General features: G+C 46.8%; 1 protein-coding gene across 1 annotated transcript; it reads left to right on the top strand.

The window, feature by feature from the left end:
• Positions 1–23,385, top strand: LOC142196929 (alpha-1,4-N-acetylglucosaminyltransferase-like). Its single transcript, XM_075266907.1, has 2 exons — positions 1–441; positions 22,789–23,385. Exons 1-2 carry the CDS (start codon positions 1–3, stop codon positions 23,383–23,385), a joined length of 1,038 nt encoding a protein of 345 aa, XP_075123008.1.
• The last annotated feature ends 2,124 nt before the right edge of the window (positions 23,386–25,509 follow it).

The raw sequence follows: 25,509 nt of genomic DNA, 5'->3' as shown, positions 1-25,509 counted from the left end.
ATGTTGAAAGTCCTAAGATTATTAACTTTAACTTTGGCATCTGCAGTTTTCGGCTTTGTCATGAGAGCTACCATGATGACAAAGCGGCCAGAAATCATATTGGAAAACTTAACTCCCACACCACGGCATCCCTTTAGTCATATAAATGTATATCCACACAATATATTCATCCACGGAAATGGAATTTTATTTCTAGAAACCACTGATAGAATGGATCCACCATCGTTGGTCTTATGTGCGATTGAATCGGCAGCTCGAATGTATCCTAACCGACCCATCGGCTTTTTCATGAAGGGATTACATGACATAGTAACCAAGGAAGATATGACCAAAGCCAGAAATCTATTCCCTGCAATCTCTCATTTTGATAATGTCTATTTCATCCCTCTGAGATTCGATGAATTGTTTAATAATACGCCAATTCAACCATGGTATGAAAAGGTATGTGAAGGTTTATTAAAATACATAAAGCATCATAGTTTTTTAGGATGCCTTCACACATTCCCTGAAAATGCAACGGACTTGGAAAAAATATTTTTGTATATGCCTTCAATTTTTTTTTTTTTTTAATGTAGATTGTGAGCCCCACATAGAGCTCACAATGTACATTTTTTCCTATCAGTATGTCTTTTTTTTGGAATATGGGATGGAAACCCATGCAAACACGGGGAGAGCATACAAACTCCTTGCAGATGGTTTTATGCCCTTGGTGCGATTTGAACACCAGGACTCCAGCGCTGCAAAGCTGCAGTGCTAACCACTGAGCCACAGTGTGGCCCCCGTATATGCCTTGAATTTGTACCCCTGATTTGTAAGAAATCACTATTGACACTAGGCTACACAGGAGTAAAGTGACCCCACATCCGCACATTATGGAAATATGCCATGACTCTTAGTGTTTACCACATATAGGTATGATAGGTCTGCCAAGTCAGACAAACTCTGTTACAAGTCCAGGCATACCAAACATGCAGATTGAATTTTACTACATTCCTTAGATACATCATTTTAATTTTAAATATTAAATTTCAACATTGATATATTTGATGTTCCTAATCGGTTAGGGTTCCCCGACCATCTTTTGGAGCTTAGATGGTCAGAAAGCATAAATATGACATAAGATACAGGTCTTTGATTTCATCATTTTTTCTTTATTGGATTTACCTAGTGCTAGCCAGCCATACTTTCAGACTGACAAGCAGCCTCGACATCTGACTACAAGCCATACACCCTGAATTGCTAATCAATGGCTGTCTGCACTAAATATAATTTATACTAACTTTATTCAAATGTATGCACACTATATATCAGTTCAATGTGGCAGTATATAGTTTCATACATACTTTATCCTTTATATATCAACATTAAGGTATGAACTTGTTTAGTAGAGATGAGCGAACACTAAAATGTTCGAGGTTCGAAATTCGAATCGAACAGCCGCTCACTGTTCGTGTGTTCGAACGGGTTTCGAACCCCATTATAGTCTATGGGGAACATATACTCGTTAAGGGGGAAACCCAAATCCGTGTCTGGAGGGTCACCAAGTCCACTATGACACCACAGGAAATGATGCCAACACCTCTGGAATGACACTGGGACAGCAGGGGAAGCATGTCTGGGGGCATCTAACACACCAAAGACCCTCTATTACCCCAACATCACAGCCTAACAACTACACACTTTACACACTCAATACCACCTCTCTGACAGTAGGAAAACACCTTGAAACATGTGTATTTTGCACTTGCAGTGAGGAGAGCTTGTCACCAGCAGTGAATTTGGCCCTTGTAGTAAGTTGAGGTTGGCACCAACATTTGTTTTGAAAATCAGGGTGGATTGAGCCTCTAACCAGCAGAGTTTGGGCAAATTCATGGTGGAGGGAGCCTCTAAAAACCCCAGTTTGGACCAATTCATGGTGAAGGGAGCCTCTAAAAACCCCAGTTTGGACCAATTCATGGTGGAGGGAGCCTCTAAAAAACCCAGTTTGGACCAATTCATGGTGGAGGGAGCCTCTAAACAGCCCAGTTTGGACCAATTCATGGTGGAGGGAGCCTCTAAACAGCCCAGTTTGGGCAAATTTATGGTGGAGGGAGCCTCTAACCAGCCCAGTTTGGGCAAATTCATGGTGGAGGGAGCCTCTAAAAACCCCCGTTTGGACCAATTCATGGTGGAGGGAGCCTCTAAACAGCCCAGTTTGGGCAAATTCATGGTGGAGGGAGCCTCTAACCAGCCCAGTTTGGACCAATTCATGGTGGAGGGAGCCTCTAAAAACCCCAGTTTGGACCAATTCATGGTGGAGGGAGCCTCTAAAAACCCCAATTTGGACCAATTCATGGTGAAGGGAGCCTCTAAACAGCCCAGTTTGGGCAAATTCATGGTGGAGGGAGCCTCTAAAAACCCCAGTTTGGACCAATTCATGGTGGAGGGAGCCTCTAAAAACCCCAGTTTGGACCAATACATGGTGGAGGGAGCCTCTAACCAGCCCAGTTTGGGCAAATTCATGGTGGAGGGAGCCTCTAAAAACCCCAATTTGGACCAATTCATGATGGAGGGAACCTCTAAACAGCCCAGTTTGGGCAAATTCATGGTGGAGGGAGCCTCTAAAAACCCCAGTTTGGACCAATTCATGGTGGAGGGAGCCTCTAAAAACCCCAGTTTGGACCAATTCATGGTGGAGGGAGCCTCTAAAAACCCCAGTTTGGACCAATTCATGGTGGAGGGAGCCTCTAAACAGCCCAGTTTGGGCAAATTCATGGTGGAGGGAGCCTCTAAAAACCCCAGTTTGGACCAATTCATGGTGGAGGGAGCCTCTAAACAGCCCAGTTTGGACCAATTCATGGTGGGGGGAGCCTCTAAAAACCCCAATTTGGACCAATTCATGGTGGAGGGAGCCTCTAACCAGCCCAGTTTGGACCAATTCATGGTGGAGGGAGCCTCTAACCAGCCCAGTTTGGGCAAATTCATGGTGGAGGGAGCCTCTAAAAACCCCAATTTGGACCAATTCATGGTGGAGGGAGCCTCTAAACAGCCCAGTTTGGGCAAATTCATGGTGGAGGGAGCCTCTAAAAACCCCAGTTTGGACCAATTCATGGTGGAGGGAGCCTCTAAAAAACCCAGTTTGGACCAATTCATGGTGGAGGGAGCCTCTAACCAGCCCAGTTTGGATCAATTCATGGTGGAGGGAGCCTCTAAAAACCCCAGTTTGGACCAATTCATGGTGGAGGGAGCCTCTAACCAGCCCAGTTTGGACCAATTCATGGTGGAGGGAGCCTCTAACCAGCCCAGTTTGGGCAAATTCATGGTGGAGGGAGCCTCTAAAAACCCCAATTTGGACCAATTCATGGTGGAGGGAGCCTCTAAACAGCCCAGTTTGGGCAAATTCATGGTGGAGGGAGCCTCTAAAAACCCCAGTTTGGACCAATTCATGGTGGAGGGAGCCTCTAAAAACCCCAGTTTGGACCAATTCATGGTGGAGGGAGGCTCTAAAAACCCCAGTTTGGACCAATTCATGGTGGAGGGAGCCTCTAAAAAACCCAGTTTGGACCAATTCATGGTGGAGGGAGCCTCTAAACAGCCCAGTTTGGGCAAATTCATTGTGGAGGGAGCCTCTAAAAACCCCAGTTTGGACCAATTCATGGTGGAGGGAGCCTCTAAAAACCCCAGTTTGGACCAATTCATGGTGGAGGGAGCCTCTAAAAACCCCAGTTTGGACCAATTCATGGTGGAGGGAGCCTCTAAAAAACCCAGTTTGGACCAATTCATGGTGGAGGGAGCCTCTAACCAGCCCAGTTTGGACCAATTCATGGTGGAGGGAGCCTCTAAACAGCCCAGTTTGGGCAAATTCATGGTGGAGGGAGCCTCTAACCAGCCCAGTTTGGACCAATTCATGGTGGAGGGAGCCTCTAAAAACCCCAGTTTGGACCAATTCATGGTGGAGGGAGCCTCTAAAAACCCCAGTTTGGACCAATTCATGGTGGAGAGAGCCTCTAAACAGCCCAGTTTGGTCAAATTCATGGTGGAGGGAGCCTCTAAAAACCCCAGTTTGGACCAATTCATGGTGGAGGGAGCCTCTAAAAACCCCAGTTTGGACCAATTCATGGTGGAGGGAGCCTCTAAAAACCCCAGTTTGGACCAATTCATGGTGGAGGGAGCCTCTAAAAAACCCAGTTTGGACCAATTCATGGTGGAGGGAGCCTCTAACCAGCCCAGTTTGGACCAATTCATGGTGGAGGGAGCCTCTAACCAGCCCAGTTTGGGCAAATTCATGGTGGAGGGAGCCTCTAAAAACCCCAATTTGGACCAATTCATGGTGGAGGGAGCCTCTAAACAGCCCAGTTTTGGCAAATTCATGGTGAAGGGAGCCTCTAAAAACCCCAGTTTGGACCAATTCATGGTGGAGGGAGCCTCTAACCAGCCCAGTTTGAGCAAATTTATGGTGAGGGAGCCTCTAACCAGCAGAGTTGTGGGAAAGCAGGGTGGAGGGAGCCTCTAACCAGCAGAGTTGGTGGAAATCAGGGTGGAGGGAGCCTCTAACCAGCAGAGTTGGGGGAAATCATGTTGGAGGGAGCCTAGTATTAGCAGAATTGTGCAACGCTTATGGTGGATGAGTATGAGGATGCGGAGGAATTGGAGAGGTTGAGTACAGACATGGAGTTTCATGTTGGGGTGCTTTACACAGGTGGGCACAAAAATGACGGCTCTACCCAGTGGTGGTTCATTTTTATCAAAGTGAGCCGGTCGGCACTCTCAGCTGACAGACGGGTGCGCTTGTCAGTGATGATGCCACCGGCTGCACTGAACACCCTCTCAGATAGGACGCTGGCGGCAGGACAGGACAGCATCTCCAAGGCATATAGGGCAAGTTCAAGCCACAGGTCCAACTTCGACACCCAATACGTGTAGGGCGCAGAGGGGTCGGAGAGGACAGGGCTGTGGTCGGAAAGGTATTCCCGCAACATGCGCCTATACTTCTCACGCCTGGTGACACTAGGACCCTCTGTGGCGGCACTTTGGCGAGGGGGTGCCATCAAGGTGTCCCAGACCTTAGACAGTGTGCCCCTCGTTTGTGTGGACCGGTGAGAACTTGGTCGCCTACTGGAGGAACTGTCCTCCCTGCCGCCAACGTCACATGCTGGAAACATCTCCATCATATTCTGCACCAATTGCCTGTGGCAAGCATTGATGCGATTGGCCCTCCCCTCTACCGGAATAAAAGACGAGATGTTGTTTTTATACCGGGGGTCAAGGATAGCAAAGATCCAGTACTGGTTGTCCTCCATGATTTTGACAATACGCTTGTCGGTTGTAAAGCACCCCAACATGAACTCAGCCATGTCTGCCACAGTGTTAGTTGGCATGACTCCTCTGGCCCCACCGGAAAGTTCAATCTCCATTTCCTCCTCATCCTCCATGTCTACCCATCCGCGCTGCAACAATGGGATGATTCGAAGTTGCCCGGAAGCCTCCTGTATCACCATCACATCATCGGACAACTCTTCTTCCTCCTCCTCCTCCTCCTCCTCCTCCATTAAACGCGATGAAGCGGACAGATGTGTGGACCTACTCTCCAGCTGTGACGGATCGGATGCTATCCCTGACTCCTCTGTGTGATCTGAGTTATCCCTGATGTCAATCAGGGATTCTCTCAGAACACACAAGAGCGGGATTGTAAGGCTCACCATCGCATCCTCAGAGCTCACCCTCCTTGTGGACTCCTCAAACACCCGTAGGATGTCACAAAGGTCTCTCATCCATGGCCACTCATGGATGTGAAACTGAGGCAGCTGACTTTGTGGCACCCTAGGGTTTTGTAGCTGGTATTCCATCAAAGGTCTCTGCTGCTCAACCACTCTATTCAACATCTGAAACGTTGAGTTCCAGCGTGTGGGGACGTCGCACAAAAGCCGGTGTTGTGGCACATGCAGGCGTTGCTGGAGAGATTTTAAGCTAGCAGCGGCTACTGTCGACTTGCGAAAGTGGGCGCACATGCGCCGCACTTTCACCAGTAGCTCTGGAACATTGGGGTAGCTCTTTAGGAAACGTTGCACCACTAGGTTGAAGACGTGGGCCAGGCATGGAACATGTTGGAGTCCGGCAAGCTCCAGAGCTGCTACCAGGTTCCGGCCGTTATCACAAACGACCATGCCTGGGCCCAGGTGCAGCGGCTCAAACCATATTGCCGTCTCATCGAGGAGGGCATCCCTCACCTCGGAGGCAGTGTGCTGTCTGTCCCCCAAGCTGATCAGCTTCAGCACAGCCTGCTGACGTCTACCAACGCCAGTGCTGCAACGTTTCCAACTCGTAGCTGGGGTCAATCTAACAGCGGAGGAGGAGGCGGTGGCGGAGGAGGAGGCGGTGGCGGAGGAGGAGGCGGTAGAGGAGGAGGAGGAGGGGGGTGTTCTTCTCGTGTCCCTGCCAGGAATGTTAGGCGGGGAGACGAGGTACACCGGGCCAGTTTGGGAAGCAGTCCCAGCCTCAACTACATTCACCCAGTGTGCCGTCAGTGAAATGTAGCGTCCCTGTCCGCATGCACTTGTTCACGCGTCGGTGGTCAAGTGGACCTTTGTGCAAAGCGCGGAACTAAGGGCCCGCCTGATGTTGAGTGACACGTGCTGGTGCAAGGCGGGGACGGCACACCGGGAGAAGTAGTGACGGCTAGGGACGGCATAGCGAGGTGCCGCAGTTGCCATCAGGTCCAGGAAGGCGGGAGTTTCAACAAGCCGGAACGCCAACATCTCCTGGGCCAGCAGTTTAGCGATGTTGGCGTTCAAGGCTTGCGCGTGTGGGTGGTTAGCAGTGTATTTCTGCCGCCGCTCCAATGTCTGAGAGATGGTGGGTTGTTGTAAAGAAGCGCCTGATGGTGCCTTTGATGGTGCAGGAGAAGGAGATAAGACAGGAACAGGGGAGGATGAGGGAGAAGTCAACAAAGTGGCGGAGGCAGATGAAGTGTTGTCCTGGCTCGTCCTCTGGAGTGCATCGCCAGCACAGTCAGCAGTGGCAGTGGCAGAGGCAGAGGCAGTGGCAGAGGCAGTGGCAGTGGCGTGAACGGCAGGCGGCCTTTGTCCTGCCGTTGCTGCCTGCCACTGATTCCAGTGCTTGGATTCCAAATGACGGCGCATTGAAGTGGTGGACAGGTTGCTCTTCTCAGAGCCCCTAATCAATTTCGAGAGGCAAATTGTGCAGACAACACTATATCTGTCCTCGGCGCATTCCTTGAAAAAACTCCACACCTTCGAGAAACGTGCCCTCGAGGTGGGAGTTTTTCGGGGCTGGGTACGAACTGGAACATCTTGGGAGATTCCGGGTGTGGCCTGGCTTCGCCTAAGCTGCTGACCTCTGCCTCTGCCTCTAGCTACCCTTTTTGGTGCTGCACTTGCCTCAACATCCACACTACTTTCCCCGCTTGACATCCCCCCCTGTCCAGGTCGGGTCAGTGTCCTCATCATCCACCACTTCCTCTTCCAACTCCTGTCTCATCTCCTCCTCCCGCACAATGCGCCGGTCAACTGGATGCCCTGACGGCAACTGCGTCACATCATCGTCGATGAGGGTGGGTTGCTGGTCATCCACCACCAAATCGAACGGAGATGGAGGAGACTCTAGTGTTTGAGCATCTGGACACAGATGCTCCTCTGTTAGGTTTGTGGAATCGTGACGTGGAGAGGCAGGTTGAGGGACAATGAAAGGAGCGGAGAACAGCTCTGGGGAGCAGGGACAGTTGGGGTTATTGTTCTGTGAAGCTTGGGAATTTTGGGAGGAAGGAGGACAAGACTGTTGGGTAATAGGAGGAGAGGAGGCAGAGTCTGACTGGCTGCTGGACAATGTGCTGTAAGCGTTCTCTGACAGCCATTGCAAGACCTGTTCCTGGTTCTCGGGCCTACTAAGGTTTGTACCCTGCAGTTTAGTTAATGTGGCAAGCAACCCTGGCACTGTGGAGTGGCGCAATGCTTGCTGCCCCACAGGAGTAGGCACGGGACGCCCTGTGGCTTCACTGCTACCTTGCTCCCCAGAACCATTCCCCCGACCTCGCCCACGGCCTCGTCCACGTCCCTTTCCGGGAGCCTTGCGCATTTTGAATTCCCAGTTAGAAATTGGCACTATATACCAGTAGCAAAAATTGTGGGTGCACGTAACCCCAATATATTCTTTGAATTCCCAGTCAGACAATGGCACTATATACCAGTAGCAAGAAATGAGGGTATTTATAACCCCAATATATTCTTTGAATTACCAGTCAGAAACTGGCACTATATGGCAGTAGCAAGAAATGAGGGTATTTGTAACCCCAATATATTCTTTGAATTCCCAGTCAGAAACTGGCACTGTATACCAGTAGTAAAAATTGTGGGTGCACGTAACCCCCATATATTCTTTGAATTCCCAGTCAGACAATGGCACTATATGGCAGTAGCAAAAATAGTGGGTGTATATAGCCCCAATTCTATTGCTAGGGGACTTGCAGGGTATTTCTGGGGTGAAGGTGGGGGGGCACACCGTTGGAACGGGTATCGGGGTATATATCGGGTATACGGGAATACACTGACAGTGTATTCCATTCAGGATCCTGGGAAAGCTGGGTTGCGGTGATTGAGCCCGTCAGTGCCACGTTACACTGACAAGCTTCTCCCTGGAATTTAGCTCTTACAAGAGCTGTTGTGGTTGTCTTCTCCTTCCTATCCTAGCCTGTCCCTGCCTACCCAGAATCTAAGCCCTAGCTAGCTGGACGGAAACCTCCGTCCTCGGTGAATTGCAAGCTCAGAATGACGCGAACCTGGGCGGCGCTGTTCTTTTAAATTAGAGGTCACATGTTTTCGGCAGCCAATGGGTTTTGCCTACTTTTCTCAACGTCACCGGTGTCGTAGTTCCTGTCCCACCTACCCTGCGCTGTTATTGGAGCAAAAAAGGCGCCAGGGAAGGTGGGAGGGGAATCGAGTAATGGCGCACTTTACCACGCGGTGTTCGATTCGATTCGAACATGCCGAACAGCCTAATATCCGATCGAACATGAGTTCGATAGAACACTGTTCGCTCATCTCTATTGTTTAGTCAATATTCTGTTATATGAGGCATCACTTGGACATTTATTGGAATGAAATTCCTTGGTTCCACTAGAGAAACTAATTTAGAGCACTCCCCTTCCATCTACTGTATACAAAACAAGTGTACATCTGTTTTAACCTTTAAAGGGGTTTTCCCATCTCCCTCTCTCAATAGTTTGCCTGCTGTCTCTTTTTCTTACTTCCTGTATTCTTCAACAACCTGGTGAGTGGGCTTTAACTGTTTTATGGACAGAAATAATAATAATAATAATAATAATAATAATAATAATAATAATAATAATAATAATAAAATAAATATTGGAAGGACCAAATAGACCAATAACACCATAAAATGGGAGGCTACAATGTTATAGTATATCAATAGTGTACTAAGCAAGGTCAAATATATGACATGTGCAAACCACAATGAAAAACTATATGTAACAGAATGTTACACAGTAACATAACAACCAATAATAAAGGGAAGTGCATAACATGTGAATTGAATCAATATAACACCAACATGAAAAGTGTAAGAGACCAAGCATAGAGACCTGTAATAAAAAGAATACTATTGAGCCTACCAAGTTATGGAGCGCCCATGTCATATATTTGACCTTGCTTAGTACACTATTGATATACTATAACATTGTAGCCTCCCATTTTATGGTGTTATTGGTCTATTTGGTCCTTCCAATATTTAATATATTATTATTATTATTATTATTATTATTATTATTATTATTATTATTATTATTGTCATTTTATTTTATATGGCATAATAAAATTCATATTTTTATTCATAAGTGATCCTGTCGTTTGACATTATTTATGGTTATTGTTAGTGGATTTACTTTTTTTGTTGCCTTTATTGCATTGTGTTTTGTGTTTTATGGACAGGACACTATGAAGTACCTCAGTAGATATAGACTTTGATTTTATCACGATGGATTATTTATTATGATTACTAGAAATATACACTATCTACCTGTAACATCTCTGCCTGTTCGGGCCTCTGCGCCACCCTCTGCTCGCATGCTGCGGCGCAGGAGGCGTGTGCAGTTTGATAATCTGCTTAAAGTTTTTAGTTGCACTTTGTGAACACGGCTCTAGTCCTTAATTGGATTTGCACCACACCCGTCTTCTGCCAAGGTTGCCTCTGTTCATTTAGTGTTTGATTTTGTCTTGCCTGTGATTGACAGCTTTCCTTCCTATCAGGTTCAGGGAGGGTTCTTCCTCCCCTATTTAGTCTTGGCTCACAGTCACACTGGTGTCGGTTATTGCCCTTGCTTTCTGGTTTTTCTTGCTGTTATTACTTGTACTCTAATCCTTGACCTCTGGCTTCCCTACTGACAATTCTTTTGGACTTCGATTTGGCACTGCATCGCTCTCTTGTTACCGAACCCTGGCTAGCTGACCTCCCTTTGTTGTTGTTCGTCTTGTCTGCGTTTTGTGTTTCACGTATTCAGGGAGGGACTGTCTTCGTGGTTGTCGCCTATTACCTAGAATAGGGTCTGGCAATAGGAAGGGAAAGCGGAGGGCTTCAGTTTAGGGCTCACTGTCCCTTGTGCCCCTCCCTCCAGGGTTCACCAGCAGCTTCTGGGGAATTATCGTCTGCCATTCCCTAACACTACCAATAAGTATTTGGGCACCCATGCAAATGAAGATCTCTGCGGTCGTGATGTACGTCATGCCTTCTACCATTAAATAGGAAACAGCATTGGCATTAGTGCATTGGCATTATTTGTATGCAAGGTGCCACGAAGTAGTACAGAGTAGTCCAATTTCGAGAAAGGGGTAATTGTGCGGTACCACAGAAATGCTGGATCCTTAAGGGACATAGCAAGCGAACTGAATTACCCAAAATCGACTGTGACCTATGAGATTATGAAGTGGAAGGTGAACAATGATTGTCAGAATGTGCCCTGAGTCAGCAGACCCCCAAAACTGGGAGATAGGGACAGGTGCTGGCCAGAGAAACCGCACCCAACCGATGGCTCACATACACCAGGAGTTTAAACAGATATCTGGGAATATCATGTTGATCAATACCATCCGTAAGGAAGCATCTGCTGGGTTCTATCAACTATTGAATATGAATAAATGTTGGTTTTCTATTCTACCACAGGTGGCCAAATACTTATTGGTAGGCACTGTATAATAATGCAGATTAAATTTGCACAGTAAATGTTTAATATATTACACAGGGTTGGAGAACACTTGATGACTTACAATAGACTTGTAGTAATCTCAGTGTTTGCATTGTATTTACATTAGAGAGATGACCTGCCCTGTCTGAGCCTTTATCAGCTATCTGCAATTAGCTCACCTGATTACTGGACCAGAAGAGCAGGAGATAACAACTCTGAAAGTAATATAGATATGTTAGTAATCCATCACGTAAGCTTGGATACGTATATAGAACAGGCCAACTATGTTAATCCCCTAACAGTTACATTAAAATTTAAAATTTTTCTGGTACATAACTTTGGGGCCCATGTACTTTTAACCCTTTAGTGAACAAACACATCTTAGCGTTAAATCAGTAACATTTTATCTCTCTCTGCTTCCTCGCTTTCATAACTTTTTATATGTTACTTCAACATAGCTTTATATGACCTTGTGTTTTTGTTGGTATATAAGATGCTTTGATAACTTTTTATTACTTAGCTTTTGAGCGGTGAGATGAAGAGAAAACATCAATTCTTCCTTTTGAATTTTATGGAGTTTCTCATGTAGAATACATAACATACTAATTTTAGTTTGGAGGTTGTTACGGATGATAAAAATTATGTGGGTTTTTTATTAACATGGAAAAAAAGTCTGTTGACTACAACATATAAGGAATAGAGATGAGCGATTCGATCAAATACTACGGTATTCGAAATACTCGTACTCGATCGAGTACCACTCGCTATTCGAATGGAAAAGTTTGATGCAGAACCAGCATTGATTGGCCGAATGCTATACAGTCGGCCAATCAACGCTGGTTCTTCTCCTACCTTTAGAAGTCTTCTCCGTGCAGCTTCCCTGCGGCGTCTTCCGGCTCTGAATTCACTCTGCCAGGCATCGGGCCTGGGCAGAGCCGACTGTGCATGTCCACATTTTCCCCCCATAGACTATAATGGGGTTCGATATTCGATTCGAGTAGTCGAATATTGAGGGGCTACTCGAAACGAATATCGAACCTCGAACCTCGAACCTCGAACATTTTACTGTTCGCTCATCTCTAATAAGGAATTAAATGGCATACATGCTTTTTGATCGATTGGGAGGGTAACATCATGAATAATAGTCAACGGTACCCCTTTCCTGAGGCTATCCAAAGTGACCGGGATAGGAGAATAATAAAATAATTTTCTCCTTTCCCTGCAGACTGTTCTCCTGCACACTATTTAAAGTGCAAGTTACAAGAATATGCAGCTTCACTTTAACCTGTGGCTCTGAAGTTGGAGCCATTTAAAGGGACTACCATTTCTGCAGTCTCCCTGGACGTATCCTGTTCAGGGTGAACTGTAACGCACTTTGCTCAAACCCCTAGTACAGTTTGCTCAAACTGTAGTGGGGGCTAATGTCTTTGGAGGCCACCTGACTTTTAGGATAAGGATTAGGCTGTTGGACTTCAACATGCCTAATCCTTTTGTTTCAGGGGGGCTAACTGAATCTACAGTTATCTGCCAGCAGCTTTCTCCCCTTTCCTCATTTAAAACACATGTCCCTTTTGGCCCCATCATGCACGCATTTATACAGGGGGTCATGAGGGATAGCTAATCAGCCTATAATCATCTGAAATGCAATGTCAACTTAACTTAGAGATCATCATGATTAGAGATGAGCGAACAGTGTTCTATCGAACTCATGTTCGATCGGATATTAGGCTGTTCGGCATGTTCGAATCGAATCGAACACCGCGTGGTAAAGTGCGCCATTACTCGATTCCCCTCCCACCTTCCCTGGCGCCTTTTTTGCTCCAATAACAGCACAGGGTAGGTGGGACAGGAACTACGACACCAGTGACGTTGAAAAAAGTAGGAAAAACCCATTGGCTGCCGAAAACATGTGACCTCTGATTTAAAAGAACAGCGCCGCCCAGGTTCGCGTCATTCTGAGCTTGCAATTCACCGAGGACGGAGGTTTCCGTCCAGCTAGCTAGGGTTAAGATTCTGGGTAGGCAGGGACAGGCTAGGATAGGAAGGAGAAGACAACCAACAGCTCTTGTAAGAGCTAAATTCCAGGGAGAAGCTTGTCAGTGTAACGTGGCACTGACGGGCTCAATCGCCGCAACCCAGCTTTCCCAGGATCCTGAATGGAATACACTGTCAGTGTATTCCCGTATACCCGATATATACCCCGATACCCGTTCCAACGGTGTGCCCCCCCACCTTCACCCCAGAAATACCCTGCAAGTCCCCTAGCAATAGAATTGGGGCTATATAAACCCACAATTTTTACTACTGGTATACAGTGCCATTGTCTGACTGGGAATTCAAAGAATATATTGGGAATACAAATACCCTCATTTCTTGCTACTGCCATATAGTGCCAGTGTCTGACTGGGAATTCAAAGAATATATTGGGGTTACGTGCACCCACAATTTTTACTACTGGTATACAGTGCCATTGTCTGACTGGGAATTCAAAGAATATATTGGGAATACAAATACCCTCATTTCTTGCTACTGCCATATAGTGCCAGTGTCTGACTGGGAATTCAAAGAATATATTGGGGTTACGTGCACCCACAATTTTTACTACTGGTATACAGTGCCATTGTCTGACTGGGAATTCAAAGAATATATTGGGAATACAAATACCCTCATTTCTTGCTACTGCCATATAGTGCCAGTGTCTGACTGGGAATTCAAAGAATATATTGGGAATACAAATACCCTCATTTCTTGCTACTGCCATATAGTGCCAGTTTCTGACTGGGAATTCAAAGAATATATTGGGAATACAAATACCCTCATTTCTTGCTACTGCCATATAGTGCCAGTGTCTAACTGGGAATTCAAAGAATATATTGGGGTTACGTGCACCCACAATTTTTACTACTGGTATACAGTGCCATTGTCTGACTGGGAATTCAAAGAATATATTGGGGTTATAAATACCCTCATTTCTTGCTACTGCCATATAGTGCCAGTTTCTGACTGGTAATTCAAAGAATATATTGTGGTTACGTGCACCCACAATTTTTACTACTGGTATACAGTGCCATTGTCTGACTGGGAATTCAAAGAATATATTGGGGTTATAAATACCCTCATTTCTTGCTACTGCCATATAGTGCCAGTTTCTGACTGGTAATTCAAAGAATATATTGGGGTTACGTGCACCCACAATTTTTACTACTGGTATACAGTGCCATTGTCTGACTGGGAATTCAAAGAATATATTGGGAATACAAATACCCTCATTTCTTGCTACTGCCATATAGTGCCAGTGTCTGACTGGGAATTCAAAGAATATATTGGGGTTACGTGCACCCACAATTTTTACTACTGGTATACAGTGCCATTGTCTGACTGGGAATTCAAAGAATATATTGGGGTTATAAATACCCTCATTTCTTGCTACTGCCATATAGTGCCAGTTTCTGACTGGTAATTCAAAGAATATATTGGGGTTACGTGCACCCACAATTTTTACTACTGGTATACAGTGCCATTGTCTGACTGGGAATTCAAAGAATATATTGGGAATAAAAATACCCTCATTTCTTGCTACTGCCATATAGTGCCAGTGTCTGACTGGGAATTCAAAGAATATATTGGGGTTACGTGCACCCACAATTTTTACTACTGGTATACAGTGCCATTGTCTGACTGGGAATTCAAAGAATATATTGGGAATACAAATACCCTCATTTCTTGCTACTGCCATATAGTGCCAGTGTCTGACTGGTAATTCAAAGAATATATTGGGGTTACGTGCACCCACAATTTTTACTACTGGTATACAGTGCCATTGTCTGACTGGGAATTCAAAGAATATATTGGGAATACAAATACCCTCATTTCTTGCTACTGCCATATAGTGCCAGTGTCTGACTGGGAATTCAAAGAATATATTGGGGTTACGTGCACCCACAATTTTTACTACTGGTATACAGTGCCATTGTCTGACTGGGAATTCAAAGAATATATTGGGAATACAAATACCCTCATTTCTTGCTACTGCCATATAGTGCCAGTGTCTGACTGGGAATTCAAAGAATATATTGGGGTTACGTGCACCCACAATTTTTACTACTGGTATACAGTGCCATTGTCTGACTGGGAATTCAAAGAATATATTGGGGTTATAAATACCCTCATTTCTTGCTACTGCCATATAGTGCCAGTTTCTGACTGGTAATTCAAAGAATATATTGGGGTTAGGTGCACCCACAATTTTTACTACTGGTATACAGTGCCATTGTCTGACTGGGAATTCAAAGAATATATTGGGAATACAAATACCCTCATTTCTTGCTACTGCCATATAGTGCCAGTGTCTGACTGGGAATTCAAAGAATATATTGGGGTTACGTGCACCCACAATTTTTACTACTGGTATACAGTGCCATTGTCTGACTGGGAATTCAAAGAATATATTGGGGTTATAAATACCCTCATTTCTTGCTACTGCCATATAGTGCCAGTTTCTGACTGGTAATTCAAAGAATATATTGTGGTTACGTGCACCCACAATTTTTACTACTGGTATACAGTGCCATTGTCTGACTGGGAATTCAAAGAATATATTGGGGTTATAAATACCCTCATTTCTTGCTACTGCCATATAGTGCCAGTTTCTGACTGGTAATTCAAAGAATATATTGGGGTTACGTGCACCCACAATTTTTACTACTGGTATACAGTGCCATTGTCTGACTGGGAATTCAAAGAATATATTGGGAATACAAATACCCTCATTTCTTGCTACTGCCATATAGTGCCAGTGTCTGACTGGGAATTCAAAGAATATATTGGGGTTACGTGCACCCACAATTTTTACTACTGGTATACAGTGCCAATTTCTAACTAGGAATTCAAAATGCGCAAGGCTCCCGGAAAGGGACGTGGACGAGGCCGTGGGCGAGGTCGGGGGAATGGTTCTGGGGAGCAAGGTAGCAGTGAAGCCACAGGGCGTCCCGTGCCTACTCTTGTGGGGCAGCAAGCATTGCGCCACTCCACAGTGCCAGGGTTGCTTGCCACATTAACTAAACTGCAGGGTACAAACCTTAGTAGGCCCGAGAACCAGGAACAGGTCTTGCAATGGCTGTCAGAGAACGCTTACAGCACATTGTCCAGCAGCCAGTCAGACTCTGCCTCCTCTCCTCCTATTACCCAACAGTCTTGTCTTCCTTCCTCCCAAAATTCCGAAGCTTTACAGAACAATAACCCAAACTGTCCCTGCTCCCCAGAGCTGTTCTCCGCTCCTTTCATTGTCCCTCAACCTGCCTCTCCACGTCACGATTCCACGAACCTAACAGAGGAGCATCTGTGTCCAGATGCTCAAACACTAGAGTCTCCTCCATCTCCGTTCGATTTGGTGGTGGATGACCAGCAACCCACCCTCATCGACGATGATGTGACGCAGTTGCCGTCAGGGCATCCAGTTGACCGGCGCATTGTGCGGGAGGAGGAGATGAGACAGGAGTTGGAAGAGGAAGTGGTGGATGATGAGGACACTGACCCGACCTGGACAGGGGGGATGTCAAGCGGGGAAAGTAGTGTGGATGTTGAGGCAGGTGCAGCACCAAAAAGGGTAGCTAGAGGCAGAGGCAGAGGTCAGCAGCTTAGGCGAAGCCAGGCCACACCCGGAATCTCCCAAGATGTTCCAGTTCGTACCCAGCCCCGAAAAACTCCCACCTCGAGGGCACGTTTCTCGAAGGTGTGGAGTTTTTTCAAGGAATGCGCCGAGGACAGATATAGTGTTGTCTGCACAATTTGCCTCTCGAAATTGATTAGGGGCTCTGAGAAGAGCAACCTGTCCACCACTTCAATGCGCCGTCATTTGGAATCCAAGCACTGGAATCAGTGGCAGGCAGCAACGGCAGGACAAAGGCCGCCTGCCGTTCACGCCACTGCCACTGCCTCTGCCACTGCCTCTGCCTCTGCCACTGCCACTGCTGACTGTGCTGGCGATGCACTCCAGAGGACGAGCCAGGACACCACTTCATCTGCCTCCGCCACTTTGTTGACTTCTACCTCATCCTCCCCTGGTCCTGTCTTATCTCCTTCTCCTGCACCATCAAAGGCACCATCAGGCGTTTCTTTACAACAACCCACCATCTCTCAGACATTGGAGCGGCGGCAGAAATACACTGCTAACCACCCACACGCGCAAGCCTTGAACGCCAACATCGCTAAACTGCTGGCCCAGGAGATGTTGGCATTCCGGCTTGTTGAAACTCCCGCCTTCCTGGACCTGATGGCAACTGCGGCACCTCGCTATGCCGTCCCTAGCCGTCACTACTTCTCCCGGTGTGCCGTCCCCGCCTTGCACCAGCACGTGTCACTCAACATCAGGCGGGCCCTTAGTTCCGCGCTTTGCACAAAGGTCCACTTGACCACCGACGCGTGGACAAGTGCATGCGGACAGGGACGCTACATTTCACTGACGGCACACTGGGTGAATGTAGTTGAGGCTGGGACTGCTTCCCAAACTGGCCCGGTGTACCTCGTCTCCCCGCCTAACATTCCTGGCAGGGACACGAGAAGAACACCCCCCTCCTCCTCCTCCTCTACCGCCTCCTCCTCCGCCACCGCCTCCTCCTCCGCTGTTAGATTGACCCCAGCTACGAGTTTGAAACGTTGCAGCACTGGCGTTGGTAGACGTCAGCAGGCTGTGCTGAAGCTGATCAGCTTGGGGGACAGACAGCACACTGCCTCCGAGGTGAGGGATGCCCTCCTCGATGAGACGGCAATATGGTTTGAGCCGCTGCACCTGGGCCCAGGCATGGTCGTTTGTGATAACGGCCGGAACCTGGTAGCAGCTCTGGAGCTTGCCGGACTCCAACATGTTCCATGCCTGGCCCACGTCTTCAACCTAGTGGTGCAACGTTTCCTAAAGAGCTACCCCAATGTTCCAGAGCTACTGGTGAAAGTGCGGCGCATGTGCGCCCACTTTCGCAAGTCGACAGTAGCCGCTGCTAGCTTAAAATCTCTCCAGCAACGCCTGCATGTGCCACAACACCGGCTTTTGTGCGACGTCCCCACACGCTGGAACTCAACATTTCAGATGTTGAATAGAGTGGTTGAGCAGCAGAGACCTTTGATGGAATACCAGCTACAAAACCCTAGGGTGCCACAAAGTCAGCTGCCTCAGTTTCACATCCATGAGTGGCCATGGATGAGAGACCTTTGTGACATCCTACGGGTCTTTGAGGAGTCCACAAGGAGGGTGAGCTCTGAGGATGCGATGGTGAGCCATACAATCCCGCTCTTGTGTGTTCTGAGAGAATCCCTGATTGACATCAGGGATAACTCAGATCACACAGAGGAGTTAGGGATAGCATCCGATCCGTCACAGCTGGAGAGTAGGTCCACACATCTGTCCGCTTCACTGCGTTTAATGGAGGAGGAGGAGGAGGAGGAGGAGGAAGAAGAGTTGTCCGATGATGTGATGGTGATACAGGAGGCTTCCGGGCAACTTCGAATCATCCCATTGTTGCAGCGCGGATGGGTAGACATGGAGGATGAGGAGGAAATGGAGATTGAACTTTCCGGTGGGGCCAGAGGAGTCATGCCAACTAACACTGTGGCAGACATGGCTGAGTTCATGTTGGGGTGCTTTACAACCGACAAGCGTATTGTCAAAATCATGGAGGACAACCAGTACTGGATCTTTGCTATCCTTGACCCCCGGTATAAAAACAACATCTCGTCTTTTATTCCGGTAGAGGGGAGGGTCAATCGCATCAATGCTTGCCACAGGCAATTGGTGCAGAATATGATGGAGATGTTTCCAGCATGTGACGTTGGCGGCAGGGAGGGCAGTTCCTCCAGTAGGCAACCAAGTTCTCACCGGTCCACACAAACGAGGGGCACACTGTCTAAGGTCTGGGACACCTTGATGGCACCCCCTCGCCAAAGTGCCGCCACGGAGGGTCCTAGTGTCACCAGGCGTGAGAAGTATAGGCGCATGTTGCGGGAATACCTTTCCGACCACAGCCCTGTCCTCTCCGACCCCTCTGCGCCCTACACGTATTGGGTGTCGAAGTTGGACCTGTGGCTTGAACTTGCCCTATATGCCTTGGAGGTGCTGTCCTGTCCTGCCGCCAGCGTCCTATCTGAGAGGGTGTTCAGTGCAGCCGGTGGCATCATCACTGACAAGCGCACCCGTCTGTCAGCTGAGAGTGCCGACCGGCTCACTTTGATAAAAATGAACCACCACTGGATAGAGCCTTCATTTTTGTGCCCACCTGTGTAAAGCACCCCAACATGAAACTCCATGTCTGTACTCAACCTCTCCAATTCCTCCGCATCCTCATACTCATCCACCATAAGCGTTGCACAATTCTGCTAATACTAGGCTCCCTCCAACATGATTTCCCCCAACTCTGCTGGTTAGAGGCTCCCTCCACCCTGATTTCCACCAACTCTGCTGGTTAGAGGCTCCCTCCACCCTGCTTTCCCACAACTCTGCTGGTTAGAGGCTCCCTCCACCATGAATTTGCCCAAACTGGGCTGTTTAGAGGCTCCCTCCACCATGAATTGGTCCAAACTGGGTTTTTTAGAGGCTCCCTCCACCATGAATTGGTCCAAACTGGGCTGTTTAGAGGCTCCCTCCACCATGAATTTGCCCAAACTGGGCTGTTTAGCGGCTCCCTCCACCATTAATTGGTCCAAACTGGGCTGGTTAGAGGCTCCCTCCACCATGAATTTGCCCAAACTGGGCTGTTTAGAGGCTCCCTCCACCATGAATTTGCCCAAACTGGGCTGGTTAGAGGCTCCCTCCACCATGAATTGGTCCAAACTGGGTTTTTTAGAGGCTCCCTCCACCATGAATTTGCCCAAACTGGGCTGTTTAGAGGCTCCCTCCACCATGAATTGGTCCAAACTGGGCTGTTTAGATGCTCCCTCCACCATTAATTGGTCCAAACTGGGCTGGTTAGAGGCTCCCTCCACCATGAATTTCCCAAAACTTGGCTGTTTAGAGGCTCCCTCCACCATTAATTGGTCCAAACTGGGCTGGTTAGAGGCTCCCTCCACCATGAATTTGCCCAAACTGGGCTGTTTAGAGGCTCCCTCCACCATGAATTGGTCCAAACTGGGTTTTTTAGAGGCTCCCTCCACCATGAATTGGTCCAAACTGGGCTGTTTAGAGGCTCCCTCCACCATGAATTTGCCCAAACTGGGCTGTTTAGCGGCTCCCTCCACCATTAATTGGTCCAAACTGGGCTGGTTAGAGGCTCCCTCCACCATGAATTTGCCCAAACTGGGCTGTTTAGAGGCTCCCTCCACCATGAATTTGCCCAAACTGGGCTGGTTAGAGGCTCCCTCCACCATGAATTGGTCCAAACTGGGGTTTTTAGAGGCTCCCTCCACCATGAATTGGTCCAAACTTGGCTGTTTAGAGGCTCCCTCCACCATGAATTGGTCCAAACTGGGGTGGTTAGAGGCTCCCTCCACCATTAATTGGTCCAAACTGGGCTGGTTAGAGGCTCCCTCCACCATTAATTGGTCCAAACTGGGCTGGTTAGAGGCTCCCTCCACCATGAATTGGTCCAAACTGGGGTTTTTAGAGGCTCCCTCCACCATGAATTGGTCCAAACTTGGCTGTTTAGAGGCTCCCTCCACCATTAATTGGTCCAAACTGGGCTGGTTAGAGGCTCCCTCCACCATGAATTGGTCCAAACTGGGTTTTTTAGAGGCTCCCTCCACCATGAATTGGTCCAAACTGGGGTTTTTAGAGGCTCCCTCCACCATGAATTGGTCCAAACTGGGCTGTTTAGCGGCTCCCTCCACCATTAATTGGTCCAAACTGGGCTGGTTAGAGGCTCCCTCCACCATGAATTTGCCCAAACTGGGCTGTTTAGAGGCTCCCTCCACCATGAATTTGCCCAAACTGGGCTGGTTAGAGGCTCCCTCCACCATGAATTGGTCCAAACTGGGGTTTTTAGAGGCTCCCTCCACCATGAATTGGTCCAAACTTGGCTGTTTAGAGGCTCCCTCCACCATTAATTGGTCCAAACTGGGCTGGTTAGAGGCTCCCTCCACCATGAATTGGTCCAAACTGGGTTTTTTAGAGGCTCCCTCCACCATGAATTTGCCCAAACTGGGCTGTTTAGAGGCTCCCTCCACCATGAATTGGTCCAAACTGGGCTGGTTAGAGGCTCCCTCCACCATGAATTTCCCAAAACTTGGCTGTTTAGAGGCTCCCTCCACCATTAATTGGTCCAAACTGGGCTGGTTAGAGGCTCCCTCCACCATGAATTTGCCCAAACTGGGCTGTTTAGAGGCTCCCTCCACCATGAATTTGCCCAAACTGGGCTGTTTAGAGGCTCCCTCCACCATGAATTGGTCCAAACTGGGTTTTTTAGAGGCTCCCTCCACCATGAATTGGTCCAAACTGGGCTGTTTAGAGGCTCCCTCCACCATGAATTTGCCCAAACTGGGCTGTTTAGCGGCTCCCTCCACCATTAATTGGTCCAAACTGGGCTGGTTAGAGGCTCCCTCCACCATGAATTTGCCCAAACTGGGCTGTTTAGAGGCTCCCTCCACCATGAATTTGCCCAAACTGGGCTGGTTAGAGGCTCCCTCCACCATGAATTGGTCCAAACTGGGGTTTTTAGAGGCTCCCTCCACCATGAATTGGTCCAAACTTGGCTGTTTAGAGGCTCCCTCCACCATGAATTGGTCCAAACTGGGGTGGTTAGAGGCTCCCTCCACCATTAATTGGTCCAAACTGGGCTGGTTAGAGGCTCCCTCCACCATTAATTGGTCCAAACTGGGCTGGTTAGAGGCTCCCTCCACCATTAATTGGTCCAAACTGGGCTGGTTAGAGGCTCCCTCCACCATTAATTGGTCCAAACTGGGCTGGTTAGAGGCTCCCTCCACCATGAATTTGCCCAAACTGGGCTGGTTAGAGGCTCCCTCCACCATGAATTGGTCCAAACTGGGGTTTTTAGAGGCTCCCTCCACCATGAATTTGCCCAAACTGGGGTGTTTAGAGGCTCCCTCCACCATGAATTTGCCCAAACTCTGCTGGTTAGAGGCTCAATCCACCCTGATTTTCAAAACAAATGTTGGTGCCAACCTCAACTTACTACAAGGGCCAAATTCACTGCTGGTGACAAGCTCTCCTCACTGCAAGTGCCAAATACACATGTTTCAAGGTGTTTTCCTACTGTCAGAGATGTGGTATTGAGTGTGTAAAGTGTGTAGTTGTTAGGCTGTGATGTTGGGGTAATAGAGGGTCTTTGGTGTGTTAGATGCCCCCAGACATGCTTCCCCTGCTGTCCCAGTGTCATTCCAGAGGTGTTGGCATCATTTCCTGGGGTGTCATAGTGGACTTGGTGACCCTCCAGACACGGATTTGGGTTTCCCCCTTAACGAGTATCTGTTCCCCATAGACTATAATGGGGTTCGAAACCCGTTCGAACACACGAACATTGAGCGGCTGTTCGAATCAAATTTCGAACCTCGAACATTTTAGTGTTCGCTCATCTCTAATCATGATGTTAAATAGAAGTTGCTTCACAAGCTTTTGTTCTTAAACTCTGACACATTATAATGTAAATGATGTTGTTTTTCAGACTGACCCCCAGAAGGAACCTTACTGGATTCATGTTTTATCAGATGCTTGCAGATTTTCACTTATATGGACCTACGGAGGAATATATATGGACACTGACTTTATCGCCATCAAGGCTATTCCATTAAATCTCTTTTTTGCGCCGCAGTCAATAGATTATATGAGTAGCGGTGTGTACGGACTTCCTCGCCTACATTCTTTGGCATGGGAGTTCATGGAAAATTTTGTTCAGAACTACCGAGGTGACATCTGGGGGCATCAAGGTCCAGGAGTTGTAACACGTGTTTTGCAAAACAAATGCAAAAGTACTGCAGTTAGTCTTACGGAAGATGTCATTTGTGGGCCACTAACCTTTTGTTTTCCTGACCGTTTTTATCCAATCTCTTACCCGGAATGGAAGAAGTATTTTACAAAATGGGATACTGATCCAACTTTTAATACTTCCTATAGTTTGCACCTCTGGAATTTTCTGAATAAAGGGGAAGAAACAATGGTACCAGGAAGCAATACCTTGGTGGAACATTTATACAAAAATTATTGTCCTTCTGTTTATGAAGCCGAAAGAAAGAAGCACGAGGACAAAACGAAAAAGACCTAAAACCGAACCAAGATCAGTAAAGGATCTGATTGTCTTTAGTATGAGCCTCGACTGTCACCCTATTAGTCAGTGTTCTCTCTATGCTGGACACTTTGGAAAGGAAAAAGTTAAAACAGCCTACTAATACGGCCAGTAAGCCCCCCCCCCTCCCCGAACCTGGCTGAAGTATGCTTTAACTCTATCATTTCCAGAGTGCACAGCTTACACAGAACACTACTGTTAATATGACCGGCAAGACTGTTTTGTACAGGAAACAATCATCCCTTTGGTAAGCTTTTATAGACATACGAGATTACAAGAGTTTTTACAGGAGAATGACCCCATAACCTATGGTAGAAGAATTTTTTTTTTTTTTAAGAAATAAAAGTCTTAAGACAAGGTTCATACCTGCGCCCGGGCTCTGCGTTAAAAATGCAGAGAGAAAAGTGCTGCAAACTGGACTTCTATCTTCATATTTTTCCGCTCTTTTTGGGAGGAAACCAGGTGGAAACCCGGTGGACCCATTATAGTCTATGGGATATGCGAGTTTTCAAGGGTAACCGTTCTTTTAAGTGGATTTAATTTCCATTCGGGGGTCCGATTGGGGAAACCCAAACGCAGGTGTGAACCTAGCATTAGTATGTACAGTAGTACTCCATGGAGTTCTTCGAGACCACAACAAAGGCATTTCCATGTTAGTCTTGTATATGACCCTAAAATGATATAACAACACTTTTACACATCCAAACCTGTGTAACAATAGGGATTTGAAGTGTTCCCATAAGGCCCAGAGGTTATGGATCCCGGAGGTCACCCTAAAGACACTAGGGCTGTATAAACTTTCCTTTAATGGTTTCCTTTCATGGCATCATAAATTTTTGACCCCTGCCCTCTGGTGGGCGGGAATGAGAAGGTTTGTGATGTATAGCCTTTCACTGTCATGAAGGAGAGAATTAACCCTTTCATGCCATATAATAGCAGCTAGCCAACATCATATAGCTAGGGAGGGAATCTCTGGGGTCGGCTAGGGCATACAAGGTAGCACAATTACTCAGGGTGTGGCACTGGCAGGGGATAACAGTGATGGGAAAGATAAACGAGTCCAAGTCCAAGTTAAGTTAATTATTTGTATAATGTACAATTTTTTTGAAAATTATATTTAAAAAACAATGTATATTTGCATGTATTATACTTCATTCACTTTATTTTGAGTTGACTGTTTTACTTCTGAATATGTAATGTTAGGTACTGTATGACAAATGGGGCAGTTAGACTGTCAGGTTACAGCTTTACTATAGAGAAGAGGATTTAAAGGGAAACGACTATGTTGAACAATTATTGCTAACTGTTGGCAGTATATTGCAAAACAGGGGGATCAGAAAAGATTGATATAGTTTTGAGACAAAAATGTAACTATATCTTGTATATTATACATTATTGCCCTTGCTCCTTTGGAGCCTATGAGTCCAGTAAGAGGCCCTACTCAATGACAGATAGGTACCTATGTAGGAGTTGGCTGTGCATCATTGGGCTATGCCCCAGCCTGCCTAACCATGCCCACATTTCTTGCCATTTTTCAAAATATTTGCACTAAAATTTGTGACTTTTATATTGTAAAACACTTGTAAATAGTTAAATAAATGTCTTCTCTATGTTTTGGCTCTAATAAGGCTTCAGCTCTTAGCCCAATGCACTATGAAAGACTAAAATATAGACAATAGCTTTGCCACAGACTGAAATATCCATAGCAAGATAAGTTAACTCCTTCCCAACATCCATCGTAATAGTACAGCAGAGACTCAAACATATCTATTACTATAAATAGTATATTATCAGAAAATGCAAGCGCAGAAAAGCACAAGAGCCATAGAACAAACAGTAGCACAGAATATACTAAGAGTATTATACCGATGAAAACTGTCAACGAGAAAGAATAAAAAGGCAAAAAATGTGACAAAAACATCACTGGTGTCATTATTGGTGTATAGTATACTGAGTGGGGTTACACTGTGTCTCCATTTTCAAGGGACGATGTAAACCTGTATACTATATCACCAAATATTGCTGGTAACTGGTACAAAAAAATGTTAGGTACAAACAATTAAAACAAATTATTGAATTATTATGTTTGTATTTATTTAAATG

The sequence above is a fragment of the Leptodactylus fuscus genome, chromosome 3, assembly GCF_031893055.1.
Source record: "Leptodactylus fuscus isolate aLepFus1 chromosome 3, aLepFus1.hap2, whole genome shotgun sequence".
NCBI lineage: Eukaryota > Metazoa > Chordata > Amphibia > Anura > Leptodactylidae > Leptodactylus > Leptodactylus fuscus.
This window is presented reverse-complemented; position numbering and strand designations above follow the sequence as displayed.

Excerpts from the sequence above, each read along its gene's own strand:
- LOC142196929 (XM_075266907.1), top strand. The coding sequence starts at position 1 with ATGTTGAAAGTCCTAAGATTATTAACTTTAACTTTGGCATCTGCAGTT. Across the intron at positions 442-22,788 it reads TTCAACCATGGTATGAAAAG|ACTGACCCCCAGAAGGAACC; the intron begins GTATGTGAAGGT and ends GTTGTTTTTCAG.